General features: G+C 38.4%; 1 protein-coding gene across 3 annotated transcripts in view; it reads left to right on the top strand.

Annotated features, from left to right (window-relative positions):
• The window catches only part of KDM4C (lysine demethylase 4C), a 375,701-nt gene that overhangs the window by 103,222 nt on the left and 255,662 nt on the right, over positions 1-16,817 (top strand). For all 3 annotated transcript variants that reach the window (XM_080668088.1, XM_080668087.1, XM_080668089.1), the window contains 2 exons: positions 295-344; positions 15,149-15,252. In XM_080668088.1, coding sequence (XP_080524214.1) covers positions 295-344; positions 15,149-15,252 — 154 coding nt within the window. The remainder of the gene's footprint in view (positions 1-294; positions 345-15,148; positions 15,253-16,817) is intronic.

Below are 16,817 nucleotides of genomic sequence, written 5' to 3'. Positions count from 1 at the left end.
GCTGTGGCTAGCTGCCTCCTGACTAAGCAGTTTCTTGCTCTTGGGCCTTTGTTCTTTAAAATGTGGTTGGGATGGTGAGCCTGGCATTGAAATAGTGACTTAAGAGTTTATTTTTCTTCTATTCTTTGTCCAAGGGATATGACTCTGTGATTGTTTTTATGATCTCTATTCAGTTCATCTAAGTAGATTTTGTTACTGATTTTTTTTTACATGACATTATTTAGGAGTAGATATGTTTAGGAAGTAGCTGAACAGTTATAAACCTAAAATCTTCATTTATGTTTAAAATTTTAGGTATGCAATACCCCCAGAGCATGGGAAACGACTTGAACGACTAGCTCAAGGTAAACTTGCTTTCTGTGCTTTTCATCCAGATAGGTTCATAGTTTTTGAGGGTTTTTTACAGTATAGAATCTCAGTGAGTTAATTTTATTTTTGTAAGTTATTGGCTTTTAAATGCTTCTCTAATTGAATAATTTTTAACTTTTTTTTTTACATTAATGTATGCATAGTTTTCCTCATTGCATAATATTCATGGTTATTTTAGTTGGCTGCTTAGTATTTCATCAAGTGACTGCATATAACTATCTTGGTTATCTCCAATATTTTTCTCTTTTATATAATGTATTAACTTCATTGTGTCGATAATATTTTTTCTTCTTTTAAGTTACCACATCTAAGGGTGAAGGTTTTTATAAATACTTTTTATGTTGCTGGATCATTTCACCAAAAGGGACTTCTGACTCCCAGATCTCATTTGGCACTGTTGGCCTGGGACTGCCCTTATTGAAACACTAGAGGCCTGGTGCATGAAATTTGTGCACTTGGGGGGGGGGTCCCCCAGCCTGGCCTGTGTCTTGTCACAGTGCTTGAGCCCCATGATTGATCGCCACAAAGAGGTGGGCCCCGCCCACCCATCTGGGGCTCCTCGATGGATTGCCCCAAAGAGGTAGGCCGGAGCTGAGGGTCCTGCCTCCCCAGCGCACAGAGCTTGGAGGCGGGACCCCCAGGATCCCCAGGCAGGGCTCACCATGTTGAGCCGGGGGACACCCAGGCAGGCCTTGCCTCGCAGAGCCAGGGGACCCACCGCAGAGCTGGGAGGAGGCGGGATTCCCAGGCAGGCTCTATGCAGCGCACGCAGCCTCAAGCCCAGCCCCGCCCACTGTGTGCGCAACCATCTTGTGACGGTGTGAGTAGGATGGCTTTTATTAGTAAGTAGGGTGAAGATGAATGGTCCCCGGTTACTGGATGAGTGTGAGAATGTATGTCTTCTTAGACTGGCAAATTTAAACATTCTTTACTTGAACTTGAATTATTATCTTATCATTATCTTTTGGCTTTATCCATAGTTATTTCTGAGAAGCTGATTGATGGTTTTACTTTTTGTTCACTTGTGTTTGTAGATAGTACCTTCCCTTTTTTCTTCTCTGTCTTAAAGATATACCACACAACCTTGCCCTCATCCGCTTATACAAGGGAGAAGAATCAGATTCACCTCCTGCCAGCCTCATCTTCTGTTTTGCTAGTCACCCTTACCAAGGCTGAGAGTGACTTATTTTCAGGGGAAAGTAAAATTTATTGAGCGACAACTAAACAGAAGATGTTCGGTCTTTATTCAGGATTAAATCCTCAGCAAATATTGCCCCTTTAGTCAGGTACTAATCTAAGTTTCATTGGAATGTTAGGTTTGCCTTCTAGTATGAAAGGAATTTTGACCCTGCTGTATGTAGCCTTCTTTTAATAACGAAATGTGCATACTGAGAAACTCCGTTCTTTGACTTGACAGTTCTGAAGAGAAATTGTTAATAACATCTGAAAATTACTTTCCTCCAAATTATAAGAGTATTAGAACAGTTACATGTCACATTTGTAAGAAACGTTATTATAATTTTGGCAAGTAATAAGTATAAAGCCTTAGTGTTTTTATAATGTAATACATTATAGTAATAATACAATGTAATTGTAACCTTAAACTTTGTTGAGGACTATTTTCATGAATGCTAAGGTAGATGGATTCTGGATAACAGGTTATGTAGAGCACAGCTTAGAAAATGATTCCTGTAATCCTTAAATACATAGGCAGCGAACTTTGTGCTAAATCTGTATGCGGAACTATCCTCTTCTCTGTAGTAATTACCCCACTATTTTCTATTTGCACCCTGAGAATTTTAAAGTGGAGCCAGTGTAAACTTTACAGTATAGAGTCATACTGAAATTTTGGCTGGAATCTGTCTGTCACCACTTTGACATATTCTATCTGAAAATGACATTCCAGGAAAATAGATTCCATTTCTTTAATCAGTAAGAGGTTAATAAACTTGAAGGATGAACAAGAATTTTAAACTCAGCTGCATGTTTATTCAAACCTGTTTTGCAGCATTATTTTTAGAAATGACACAGGGAAAAGACCCTGTAAGATAGTGAAGGATTCCCATCCGCTGACTACATGCCAGCCAAATTAATTGAATTCTGCTAAGTAATTAAAATGATAAAGTAACAGTAAATGTGATGGCGCATTGCAGGATGGCTAGGTCAAGGCAGCACTTGATACACAAAGTGAAAAGTGGCCTCGGATGTTTTCCATTATCTTGTCTCCATATCATAATTATCACTCTTGCCTTTTATGCATGAATGCTTTCATCTTCGGTTCCTGTTGAAATCGTGATTGACTGTGGCACCTACAAATATTTTATCTGAAAGACATTAGGCCTGCACCTAATAAAGCCAGGAGTTTGATTTTGCTCTTTGCCGCTTTCTCATTTATACAGTTTTTTTTTCAATATTATGTAGACATAAATGTAATAAAAAATCTCCAGTGAATTGTTGCAATTTTTATACTTGCTATGTTCGCCTGTAATGCTATTGCATTCTTTCTAATTTTTGGTTTGATACAATTGAATGGAAAGTATAAAGTAGAATAGAGGTATAATGTTAAATCATAAATGACAGTTTTGAAGATTTCAGTTTTCAGAATGTTTAAATCTCATCCATTTTAGAAAGGAGAGAATATCTGTGCCCTTCTATTAAGTTAAGCAAAGTTTGGATTAAAGATAATTGGGAATGGCTAAAATCTTTTGTGCAGGGCTGAATTCCATTGATTTTTTTTTTTTATTGTGAATAACATGCCTATATTAAAGAAAAATTAAAGATGACTTACTTTGGTCAAAATTTTGGTTACTGGGGAAAGAATATGTGAGTTAGGACTTTGTACAGCTGATTTTAGAAGTGTGAATGATCAGCAGGAATCATGTTTTAAATTACAGGATGTTAGAACTGAATAAATTATTTTAGGTTCTTATGTTTACTTGCAACAAGTGTTTTAGTTTTGACTTTATTAAAAGAACAAATTTCAGCAAAATGGAACAGAAGAATCGTTATTAGGAAGGATTAATTTAGTTCATGGTTTTTTTAAATAGTTACCTTTGGGGTGTGTATGTTTATGTGTTTAAATGACTAGGAATATTGACTGTAGGCCTGTGGAGCAGATTCTTAGCCTGATGTGCAGGGATCCTTATCCCAGGAGGTGTGGACCAGCATCTGTGGTGGGATGTAGGCAGTTTGTGGATTCTCTGAAATTATATTCAAAATTGGGAATATCTGTGCATTTCTGGAATCAGTCGTCAAATCCCTTAAAAAAGGGTTTGTTCCAAAAGAGATGTTATCAAGAGATTAGAAGAGCAGCAATAATGAAGTCATTTTTAATTCTATGAACATATTTGAAATTTACTTGTTCTCATAACTCTGTGTTGGAATTAGGAAAATGTACTTTTGCAAGTTCTCAAATTGGTAAATACATTATTTTCTTTCTTTTTGTGTGTGTGTGTTTTATTTATTTATTTTTTATTAAGGTATTATATGTGTACATATCTTACCATTGCCCCCCCCAACCCCACTCCCATACATGCCTTTACCCCCCAATGTTTTGCATCTGTTGGTTACTCTTATATGCATGCATATAAGTCCTTCAGTTGATCTCCTATTTCCCCCACCTCTCCCTAACCTTCCTGCTGTAATTTGACAGTCTGTTCGATGCTTTACTGCCTATGTATCTTTGTGTTCATCAGTTTATAATGTTTTTCATTATCCCCAAATGAGTGAGATCATGTGGTATTTTTCTTTCATTGACTGGCTTATTTCACTTAGCATAATGTTCTCTAATTCCATCCAGGTGCCTACAAATGGTAATAGTTCCTTCTTTTTTATGGAAGCATAGTATTCCATTGTGTAGATGTACCATAGTTTTCTGATCCAGTCATCTGCTTACGGGCACCTAGGCTGTTTCCAAATCTTAGCTATTGTAAATTGTGCTGCTATGAACATAGGGGTGCATATATCCTTTCTGATTGGTGTTTCTAGTTTCTTAGGATATATTCCTAGGAGTGGGATTACTGGGTCAAATGGGAGTTCCATTTTCAGTTTTTTGAGGAAACTCCATACTGTTCTCCACAGTGGCTGCACCAGTCTGCATTCCCACCAGCAGTGCACGAGGGTTCCTTTTTCTCCACATCCTCGCCAACACTTGTCATTTGTTGATTTCTTGATGATAGCCATTCTGACAGGTGTGAGATGGTATCGCATTGTCGTTTTGATTTGCATCTCTCGGATAATTAGTGACTTTGAGTATGTTTTCATGTGTCTCTTGGCCGTCCTTCTGTCTTCTTTCGAAAAGATTCTATTTAGGTCCATTGTCCATTTTTTTATTGGATCATTTATCTTCCTTTTATTAAGTTGTATAAGCTGCCTGTAGATGTTGGAGATTAAACCTTTATCAGTGATAACATTTTCAAATATGTTCTCCCATACAGTGGGGTTTCTTGTTGTTTTGTTGATGGTTTCTTTTGCTGTGCAAAAGCTTTTTATTTTGATGTAGTCCCATTTGTTTATTTTCTCTTTGGCTTCCGTTGCCCTAGGGGCAGTATCAGTGAAGAAGTTCTTTTGGCATATGCCTGAGATTTTGCTGCCTGTGGATTCCTATAGTATTTTTATGGTTTTCCGTCTTATATTTAAGTCCTGTATCCATTTTGAGTTTATTTTTGTGTATGGTGTAAGTTGGTGATCTAGTTTCATTTTTTTGCATGTATCTGTCCAATTTTCCCAACACCATTTATTGAAGAGACTGTCTTGACTCTATTGTATGCTCATGCCTCCTTTGTCAAATATTAATTGAGTATAGTGGTTTGGGTCGATATCTGGATTCTCTAATCTATTCCATTGATCTATATGTCTGTTCTTGTGCCAGTACCAGGCTGTTTTGAGGACAGTGGCTTTGTAATACAGCTTGAAATCTGGTATTGAGATCCCTCCTACTTTATTCTTCTTTCTCAGGATTGCTGTGGCTATTCGGGGTCTTTTTTTATTCCAGATGAATTTTTGGAGAGTTCTTTCTAGGTCTGTGAAATATGCCGTTGGTATTTTAATGAGGAGTGCATTGAATCTATAGATTGCTTTGGGTAGTATGGACATTTTAATGATGTTGATTCTACCAATCCATGAACATGGTGTGTTCTTCCATCTGTTTATGTCCTCCTCTATCTCTTTTTTCAGTGTCCTGTAGTTTTCTGCATATAGGTCTTTTACCTCCTTGGTTAGGTTTATTCCTAAGTATCTTAATTTTTTTGGTGCGATGGAAAATGGGATTGCTTTTTTAGTCTCTTTTTCTGTAAGTTCAGTGTTGGTGTATAGAAATGCCATAGATTTCTTGGCGTTAATTTTGTATCCTGCTACATTGCCAAATTCATTTATTAAGTCTATTAGTTTTTTGATGGAGTCTTTAGGGTTTTTAATGTACAATATCATGTCATCTGCAAATAAGGACAGCTTTACTTCTTCTTTTCCAATTTGGATGCCTTTTATTTCTTCTTCTTGTCTAATTGCAGTGGCTAATACTTCCAGTACTATGTCAAACAGGAGTGGTGAGAGTGGGCATCCCTGTCTTGTTCCTGTTCTTAGGGGAAATGGTTTTAGTTTTTGCCCATTGAGTATGATATTAGATGTGGGTTTATCGTATATAGCTCTTATCATGTTCAGGTATGATCCTTCTATTCCCACCTTGTTGAGAGTTTTTATCAAGAAAGGGTGTTGGATTTTGTCAAATGCTTTTTCTGCATCAATTGATATGACTATGTGATTTTTATCTCTCAATTTGTTTATGTGATGTATCACATTCATTGATTTTCGGATATTGTACCATCCTTGCATTCCTGGGATAAACCCTACTTGGTCATGGTGTATGATCTTTCTGATGTACTGCTGTATCCGATTTGCTAGACTTTTGTTGAGGATTTTGGCATCTACATTCATGAGGGATATTGGCCTGTAATTCTCCTTCATTGTATTGTCTTTATCTGGTTTTGGTATTAGGGTGATGCTGGCTTCATAGAAGGAGCTTGGAAGTGTTCCTTCCTCTTGAATTTTTTGGAATAGTCTGAGGAGGATAGGTTTTAGTTCTTCCTTGAATGTTTGGTAAAACTCTCCTGTGAAGCCGTCTGGCCCGGGCTTTTGTTTGCCGGAAGCTCTTTGATGACTGCTTCAATTTCTCTCATAGTTACTGGCATGTTGAGCTGTTTAGATTCTTCCTGATTGAGTTTTGGAAGGTTATATTTTTCTAGGAATCTGTCCATTTCCTCCAGGTTGTCCAGTTTGTTGGAATAGAGTTGTTCGTAGTATTTTTTAACAATCCTTTGTATTTCAGCGGGATCTGTTGTTATTTCACGTCTTTCATTTCTGATCTTGTTTTTTTGGGTCCTCTCTCTTTGCTTCTTGGTGAGCCTGGCTAGAGGTTCATCAATCTTGTTTATCCTTTCAAAGAACCAGCTCTTGGTTTTGTTGATCTTTTGTATTGTTTCTTTGGTCTCTATGTCATTTATCTCTGATCTGAACTTTATTATTTCCTTCCTTCTGCTTACACTGGGCTTTTCTTGTTGCTCTTTTTCTAACTCTTTGAGTTGTTGGGTTAGGTAATTTATTACCATTGTTTCTTGTTTTTTTGCAGTAGGCTTGTAGAGCTATGAACTTCCCTCTCAAGACTGCTTTCGCTGTGTCCCATAGATTTTGGATTGTAGTGTTTTCATTGTCATTTGTTGCCATGATGTTTTTTATTTCTTCTTTGATCTCTCTGGTAACCCAGTCATGGTTTAATAGCATGCTGTTTAGTCTCCATGTGTTTGATTTCTTTGGGTTGTTTTTACTGTAGTTGATTTCCAGTTTTATGCCACTGTGGTCTGAGAAGATGCTTGATATGATTTCTATCTTCTTGAATTTGAAGAGACTTTGCCTATGTCCCAACATATGGTCTATGTTTGAAAATGACCCATGTGCACTTGAGAAGAATGTATATTCTATGGCTTTGGGGTGAAATGTTCTTCAGATGTCAATTAATTCCATCTGGTCTAGTGAGTCATTTAGGATTGATGTTTCTTTGCTGATTTTTTGTTTAGAGGATTTGTCCAGTGGTGATAGTGGGGTATTAAAGTCTCCTACTATGATTGTGTTGCTGTCAATCTCTCCCTTGATATCCTCCAGGAGTTTTTTTATGTATTTGGGTGCTCCTGTATTGGGTGCATATATGTTTACCAGAGTTATTTCTTCTTGTTGGATTGCTCCCTTTAGTATTATGAAGTGGCCTTCCTTTTCTCTTGTTATGTCCTTCACTTTGAGATCTAATTTGTCAGATATAAGTATTGCTACCCCAGCTTTTTTTTTTCAGTTCCATTTGCCTGGAAAACCTTTTTCCATCCCTTCACCCTCAGTCTGTGTGCGTCTTTTTTTCTGAGGTGGGTTTCTTGTAGACAGCAGATATATGGGTCGTGTTTTCTTATCCAATCCGTTACCCTATGTCTTTTGATTGGGGCATTTAATCCATTTACATTTAAAGTTATTATTGATAGGTACTTATTTGTCGCCATTCCTATTCTTTACCCCTGTGTTCCTTCTTCGCTTCCTGTTTCTTTTTTTTTTAAAGCAGACCCTTTAGCATTTCTTGCATTGCTGGTTTGGTGGTAATAAATTCCCTTAGTCCTTTTTTGTCTGTGAAGCTCCTGATTTCACCTTCAATTTTGATTGATAGCCTTGCTGGGTACAGTATTCTTGGATTCAGACCCTTCCTTTGCATGACTTTGTATATTTCATTCCATTCCCTTCTGGCCTGATGAGTTTCTGTTGAGAAATCAGTTGCTAGTCTGATGGGGGTTCCTTTGTATGTAACTTTCTGTCTCTCTCTTGCCGCTTTTAAGATTCTTATTTTGTCGTTGGTGTTTGCCAATTTAATTATAATGTGCCTTGGCGTTGGTCTTTTGGGGTTCATTTTGCTTGGGACTTTGTGAGCTTCTTGGATTTGTGTGGGTTTTTTCTTCCCTATATCAGGGAAATTTTCTGTCATTATTTCTTCAAACAGGTTTTCTTTTCCTTGCTCAGCTTCCTTTCCTTCTGGAACCCCTATTATGCAGATGTTGTTTTGTTTCGTGTTGTCCCAAAGTTCCCTTAGGCTCTCCTCCTGCCTTTTAATTTTTTTTTCTAGAAGTTGCTCTACTTGGTATTTTTTCCCATCTTGTCTTCTAGCTCACTGATGCGGTCCTCTGCTTCTTCTAGGCTACTCTTGGTGCTTTCTATTGAGTTCTTTACAGCAGCAATGTCATTTTTCATTTTTTCTTGGTTCCTCTTCATTTCCTCTTGGTCCTTGCTCATATTGTCAAATTTGTCTTCCATTCTTTTCAGCCACTTTATGACCATTTCTCTGAATTCTTTCTCTGGAGGTTGCTTGCCTCCATTTCGTTTACTTCCTTTTCTGGTGATGCCTGCTTTTCTTTCATATGCGGGCTGTTTCTTTGTCTACCCATGGTCTCTCTTCTCTGGATGTCTGGTTATGTAGTTCTCTCTCACCTTATCCCAGGCGAAATCTGACCTTTCCGTGGTGGAGTGTAGAGCTCCTCTGAATCCGTGTGTTTGCGTCAATTGGAGACCAGTGTTCTGGGGTTCGCAGCTCTTCCGTGGGTTCCGCAGTTGTGGATTCTCAGGCTTCCGATAAGCTCCACTTTCCGTTCAAGATAGCGCAAACTCCTCGTTCAATACATTATTTTCTAAGCTTGATTTAGATGATAGTCTGAAAATATTATATTAAAATTTGTGGTTTTGAAAGGTGAATAAATAAAATACGTGATTATAAACCATCAATTTTAAGCCATAATAAATGAAGAAGACCAGTGACATATCATCTGCCCTCGTGCCTGTTTCATGGCTCAACAATGTGTCGTGTGTCATGGTGTGGTTTTTTTTTTCCATCTCACTGTTAGTTGAGTTGCTTTAAGAATGGTGAGACAATCCCTAAACTTAATTTCCTCATCATTTGATTTTAGATGTCATTGTCTGTGTTTAGATTTCTGAATATTTTTAGTCAGCCATGTTTCTGTCTTAGTAGGATTTTAGACATTGGATGGTAATATATAACATACATACACCAAGCTAGTAGAATTTGGATGTGGGATGAAATACAGTTCTGAGAAGTGACAATAGGAGTGGGGAGGAAGAACTCTGGAAGGGAATGCCAGCTAGCAGGGAGGAGTTACCTTGGGATGAAATGGAGAATTCTTTGATTCTCCAGGGTGAAGCTGGCCTAAGGAAATCCTGGTTAGTTTGACTGTGACCTGTTTGAGCCCCAAGTGCATAGCCTGGAGAGTCCTGCTGACCTGTGTATGTGTGGTCCATATGTCCATTCAAGTGGGGGGAAAGCAGGAACTGAAGCAAAGTGACCTCAGGATGCAGTAAAAACCATATGTAATGGCCCCACATACCTGTTACATTGGGTGGAACCACCATCCTTCTCAATACCAAGATCAGTATGGATTCCTCCTGGCCGTCCTCCTACAGAGCTCAATGGGGCTATATCTCTACCAGTAGAGATGTCAATGGATTATGGACATTTGGAGCTGAGTGAAGCCTGCAGTATGGTAATTTTCTACCAGGTCCGAGTAATTAGTTGTTCCATGAACGGGAGGAAGCACGGAGAGGCCAACTATAGCTTCAACACCTAATGTTGACCTCTTATGTAGGAATGTGGGTAAAAGTGACCAGGCTTCTTCCCACATAATGTAGCTCATTGGTTTATTCCGTTAATAAGCTTTCATGTGTAGATGCTATCTAAAAAGCATTCCTCACGGAAGCAATACTTCTGTATCCTTTTTCTGTGTCCCCCCCCATTATTATTTGTTTCTCCATATTCCTTCCCTCCTGTTTCTCTTCTCTACTTCCTTTCTTTCCTAATCGATTAATAACTAAATTCAGCTTCTCCAAACTATCTATACTAATAAAACTGTAATATGCTAATTAGACTGGGTCGACCGGCCATCTTCCGGACATCCAACTTCCTTCCAGACAAAGCCATGGTGGTGGGGGCCGAGGCAGAGGCAGTTAGGGGCGATCAGGCCAGCAGGGGAGGGCAGTTGGGGGCAAGATCAGGCCGGCAGGGGAGGACAGTTGGGGGCGAGATCAGGCTGGCAAGGGAGGGCCATTGGGGGCGAGATCAGGCCGGTAGGGGAGGGCAGTTGAGGGCGAGATTAGGCCTGTAGTTGGGGGCGAGATCAGGCTGGCAGGGGAGGGCAGTTAGGGGCGATCAGGCAGGCAGAGGCAGTTAGGGGCGATCAGGCCGTCAGGGGAGAGCAGTTAGGGGCGAGATCAGGCTGGCAGGGAGGGCAGTTAGGGGTGAGATCAGGCTGGCAGGGGAGGGCAGTTAGGGGTGATCAGGCAGGTAGGCAGGTAAGTGGTTAGGAGCCAGTGGTCCAAGATTGTGAGAGGGATGTCCGACTGCCGGTTTAAACCCAAGGGGTCCCTGGTTGGAAAGGGTGCAGGCTGGGCTGAGGGAACCCTCTGCACCCCCCTAATTGTTAATATACCCATAGAAACTGTTACTAAACTTTAATTTTTGAATCTTTTTAATTTTTGAAACTTTGGTGATTTTAATAGCCTCAGCCATGTGTTTATGTTTGTCATATGGGATTGGAATTTAAAAAGAATTTTTTTTTAGTAATAGCTAACATATTAGAAAGTGTAAACCAGTTGACAATTTGGAAAAATTTTTCTCTGTTAGAAAGAGCGCACTATTTTTAGAACAAATCTGTTCTATTTCTAAAATGCACTAACAGTAAAAGCCACCCCATTTGAATATACTATTTATTGAGTTTTGACAATATGTGCAGTAGTGTAACTACCATAATTACTGAGATATATAGTAGTATTCTCATAAAGTTATCTTGTGCCCCTTTGCACAAATCCTTCTCCCAAGCCACTGGCAGCCACTAATCTGATATCTGTCCCTAGAATGTCATAAAAGTGAGGTATACAATATGTAGACTTTTGTATTTCATTTCTGTCACTTAGAATAGTGCTTCTTACATATGAGCAGTTTTACACTGAATACAGGGCAATCTTGAATATGTCCTGGTCCTTGGGAGGGCTTACGTGGTTCTACACTTACCTGTGCTGCACAACTCCCAGCAGTACCATGGCAGTCTCACCAAAGGTGGTTGTGGGATGCTTTTAGGGTTTCAGGGCTCTGTTGGGAATCTCTGGAGTATATATCCTTTAGTATGCTAGCCTTCATATCTCTAACATGTTGTTTGGATTGAAAGAGTGGTCCAAAGACCACCTTTGCTTGTTTACCACTGTATAATATCTTAAAGAAAAAAAGCACATACTGACTTTATTTTGTTAGGGAATTGACAGATAGTGTCTTATCTTTGAAGATGATATAACCAAGCTACAGACCCCAAAAAGTGACTTCCTGAGTAGTCTATTGTAACTTGATATTATTGCTCTTCCCCTTCTCTTGGATGCTCTACTCCCAAGAGTTGATTCTTCTTGGAATAAATGTTAAAACTATTTTGTTCCATGAATTCTATGCAATATTTCAGTTCTAATTTTTGAATGTTTATTTAAAATGGAAAGTATGTATTATTTAATAGTTTAGTAGAAATGCAGTTTTATTTCAAACAGTTCTTTCAGTTTTTTCACCCCCAAATTAGATATTATTTCATTGAGAACTCATTGGTCTACTGTCATAGAAACCAATGTGTTACTTGTAGAGAGGAGTTGGTATGGGGGGAATAAGACCAGTCTCCATAGCTTGGAATGTGAAATAACTGATTATCTTCTCAGTTTGATCTTTTTAGGATTTTTACATTGAAACCCATTTGTGAGTAATTCAGAATTCAGACTAAAATTTCATATTTAATTTTAAAACAGCAGAGAAAAGATGGAAGAACCTATAGGTGAATTCAAAGTAAAACATGAATCAACATAGTTTAACCCTAGCTGTACTTGATTTTTAGAACTCTTTTATGGGGGAGAAGTTTGTTACTTGTGACCAACACTGCTTGGTTTGAGTCACAAGGCCTAAGGGAATGAGATGATTTTTAAGGTTTAGTAACCATTGACTTCTTCTATTTTTTTTTTAATCCTTACTTGAGGATGTTTTTCCATTGATTTTTAGAGAGAGGGAAAGACAGAAATATTGATGTGAGAGAAACACATTGATTGGTTGTCTCCTGCATGTGCCCTGACCAGGGCCCGGGCTGGGGAGGAGCCTGCAATTGAGGTACGTGCCCTCGACTGGAATCGAACCCAGAACCCTTCAATCCATAGGCCGATGCTTTATCCACTGGGCCAAACCAGCTAGGGCCCGTTGACCTCTGTTTTTAAAAATCCTCACCTGAGGATATGTTTTTATTGATGAGAGGGAGAGAAGAGAGAGACAGAGACATCGATGTGAGAGAGAAACATTGATCAGTTTGCTTACCATATACACCACCCTGACTGAGGATCGAACCCACAACCTAGCCGTGTCAACTGAGCCACCTGGCCAGGGCAGTAACCATTGATTTTTTTCTTTTTTTAAATAATCCTCACCCGAGGGCATGTTTAGAGAGAGGGAGAGGCAGAGGTGGAGGTGGCGAGGGAGAAGGAGCGGGAGAACGGAGGATGAGAGAGAGAGAGAGAGAGAGAGAGAGGAAGGAGAGAGGGCCACACCAGAGGGGCTATTTTGGAGTTTTAAAATATATTATCACATTATGTTTAATAATATTCTGGTTATATTGGCTTGTGTATATGTTGAATAAAATAATTTTCATGGACTGTGGAGTGAGGGTGGGTATGATCCATGTACTCCTGCAGGTGTTTTGAGGTAAAACTCATTTTGACATACATGCTTTGTATATAATTTGTGCTGTTCGTGAGTCTTTTTCCAGGGTGATATAAAATATAATTCTGATAGCCTGTTGTAAATATAAATTCTGAAACAATGTGAAGTTCTTAATATACTGCAAATTACCTTCCTTCAGTGGTTTTCCAATTTAAATTCACTTATGACCAGTCACCACATTGTTCAGGTCCTGATTACAAATCCATAGCAAAGGAAAATTAAATAGACTCCCCTTTCTGCATTGATTTTAATTTAAAATGTAATTCATTTAGAGCTGCACAAAGTTACAGATTTGAAAAGTTTGATAGATCCATTTAAATCATATTATTAAAGCGTTTCCATGGGTTTTGCGTGTGGGGACATCCCTGCTGTTCTTTACACTGTGATGTAGGCCTCAGGTCATTGTATTGTGTACATGTGACCATTACATCCATGTGGTTCTTTGTCTCCATTCACTGAGGTTTGCATTCTTTCAAAGGGTTGCTTGTTTGTCATATGCTTTATTTTCCATTTATGTATTATGAATGTTAACCATAAACAGAGGACTGCATCAAGTGACCATATGAAACAGAATCATTCCTTTTATTCCCGCTGGTATTGTAGAAAATGACAGTATTTCTGATGTTTTTGTTGGCATTTTTAAAAAATATATTTCCATTTTTCTTTTTAAAAATCCAGGTGCAGATGCTTAAGCAAATTGTACTGCTTTTTGCAGGTGGTTCCTTATACCCAAATGGCTCTTTCCTGGCTGTTTGTTTTGTTTCCTTCTGATGATCTGTGGCCTCACTTGACGGTGTCATCAATTAAGGCTTATTTACTTTAAAAATATTCTTGTGGAACCCCACTATTCTAAGAGATTAAAATGGTACATGATTAGTTAATGAGTTCTGATCATTCTTTTGTCAAAGTGGTCACATTTTTTACCTATTTGTACATAGTGAGCCACAGAGTTAGATAAGTAACATTTTCAGTGGTTTTATCTTCATTTTGGCGGTAAAGGAGTTAAAATCTGTGGTTCATAAACCACTTTACTTATAAACGTTGCACATGTTTTCCTGATGAGTTCTGTTTTCCTCTGGGTTCTTTCTCTGTGATTCTCCTGTCTTTTCCATGTTTCTCTTCTCTTTCCCCTCTTGCTTGCCCACTCTCCTCAGAATTGTAGTTTTCCCTCTGAGTGAGGAAGGAAAGAGCAGGGCATCAAGCATATTCATTTTCTCCTAGATGCGTAACGGAGTTAATGTGGGTCTGCCTCAGACAGAACTGCAGGGTTGAAGTCAGCAATGGAGAAAAACAACTGTGATATGATTTGTAACATACTGTAGGAAAAAGGATTGCTGCCTGTTTAGCTTTCTCAGGTAAAGGCCTCCTCAAAGCTCTACTCCCATACTGGTTGGTGAGGCGGGTTTCCAAGTATTTGACTGATGCTGGACAGTAAGTTGTTTAGGAAATTAGTAGCAGTTAAACTGTTTAAAATTGATCAGAAAGAAACAAAGAAAGGTGGGAAACCGCTTTGTGTTTAATGTATGCCATGCATTGGGACAAGGGCTTCTTGAATGATCAACTTGTAAGAGTCTAAAATGAGAGATTCCGCTATTAAAACACATTGACCTCTGCTAACCTCCCTTAATATTTTGTTCATTAATCAGATATTAGGCAGGTTGAATTCAAATATGTTAGAAATTGCACAATTTTCAGGTTTAGTAATTTTATATGTTATGAAAACACCTCTTGGTAGATCTTTTTGTAAGGTCAACCTTTGGTGATATAAGTATGTATGTGTTAATTTTTAAGAATTCTGACTCTAATTTTTGGTATGAGCTGTTTTTGTTTTTTTTTTTTGTAGAGTTGGCCTATATTTGCATAAAGCTGTCATTTTGTAAGAAGTACAAAGCTTAAAAAAAAAATCTGAAATTTTATCTTAATTGATACATTGCTGAATGCTTATATTTTATTTCCATTTAGGTTTTTTCCCAAGCAGTTTTCAAGGGTGTGATGCATTTCTTCGCCACAAGATGACGCTGATATCTCCCTCAGTGTTGAAGAAGTATGGTATTCCCTTTGATAAGGTATATTAATATTACTCTTTAAGAAATTCAATTTTTGTGTGTAGTATTTGTATTTAAGGCAAATTTAACATAAATAATATAGCTTTGACTTCAGGTAGGATTTTTAGGATGTGGGGAGAAGAATTCAGATTCATGTTTTTTGACATGATTATTTATCTAAATAGTAATTTAAAGTTACTTTTATTTCAGGATACATTTATTAGAGACTTCATGCTATTATAGTTTACTTATAACTACTGATAATAAGATGTAGCATATTTGACAAAATAAGATGTGGCACTTTTACATTGAAGTCTTTTATATGAGCAATATAATTTGTCTCTTAAAAAAAAAAGTAAAAAAGAATTCAGAGCAGTTATTATTAGCAGTTTGGTTGGTTAGAATCAATGATTATGGTACCAGTATGTTGCTTCTAGACACATTTGGAAATAATACAATTGAGATTTCATTAAGGATAAAATTGCCTGATGATTTAATAATCAGATATTGCTTCTTGGAAATATTTCTAAAGATTAAGTTCTGTAAGACTCTGTGCATGCTAGAGCTCTCTTTCTTTGTGTCCATGGGTAGTTATTGGGTCAGAATTATTACAGAACATGAGCATTTTTATGTGAAGAAGCTGGAATGAAAATAGCTTTTGACCGGATAAATAAAAGCTCTCTCTTAGTTGGAGGAGGATTAAGTCCTTAGCTACTTGCAGAAACATTAAAAAACAGTTCCACTCTCGTCTTCATTTTCTGTTTGAATTTCTTCCCATAATCCTTGCTATTTTCTACCTTAGAAGCTTTTCACTTGTGACTAAATCTTTACTTATTCTTAATCTTAGGCCCTTAAAATCCCCTCCGCTCCTGCCCCCTGCTCTGCTTTGGCTTTGTTCGAAGTATAATTTTTGCAAGAACAAGAATCTTTCTGTGACTTGAGGTGTCCCCACTTTCCCACAAACTGTCTCTGTGGCAGTCATCATGACACATACTTGTCTGTGATGAGGATGCCCTCACCTCTGGTTTACTGACATACTTCTAACCATGACAGAAAGCAGGGCTCCGAGATGTGCACTGTGGGGACGCCCATCGTGTGGAGAGGTCTGGTGATGGGGTACAGCACTGTTGGCAGTCATAGACGTCAGAGGCTGTGTCCCAGAGGGCCCATTGTTATTTTGGGGCTTTGCAGACACCTCTGGGCCTGGGTTTTTCAATTTCAGACACATTCATCAGTGAGTGTTTTTTTTTTAGGTGGTTGGAATAAGTTTGATTGAGTACTTTTATTTATGTTGGAATATTAGAAGATCGAAGAGGAGTGGACTAGAGTCCCCCAAGACAGAAAAACCTCTGTTGGGTTTAGAGCTGGTGATAGGAATTAATCGACCTGTTCTTTGGAGAGGGGTTATATAAAGTAGCAGGACTGAGGGATTGGCTCATTTTCCCAGGATGGAGGGCTTTGGGCTTGTAGGTCCTTCCAATCTTTGGGGTAGGAGGTAGGCAACCTGCACCCCTTTCTAGGCTCTGGCTCCCTAAATACTACTTGGAACATTACTAGTTGTGTCAGGCTCTTGTATGGTCTTTTGA

Source organism: Plecotus auritus (assembly GCF_963455305.1).
Source record: "Plecotus auritus genome assembly, chromosome: 5".
In the NCBI taxonomy this organism is placed as follows: Eukaryota; Metazoa; Chordata; class Mammalia; order Chiroptera; family Vespertilionidae; genus Plecotus; species Plecotus auritus.
This window is presented reverse-complemented; position numbering and strand designations above follow the sequence as displayed.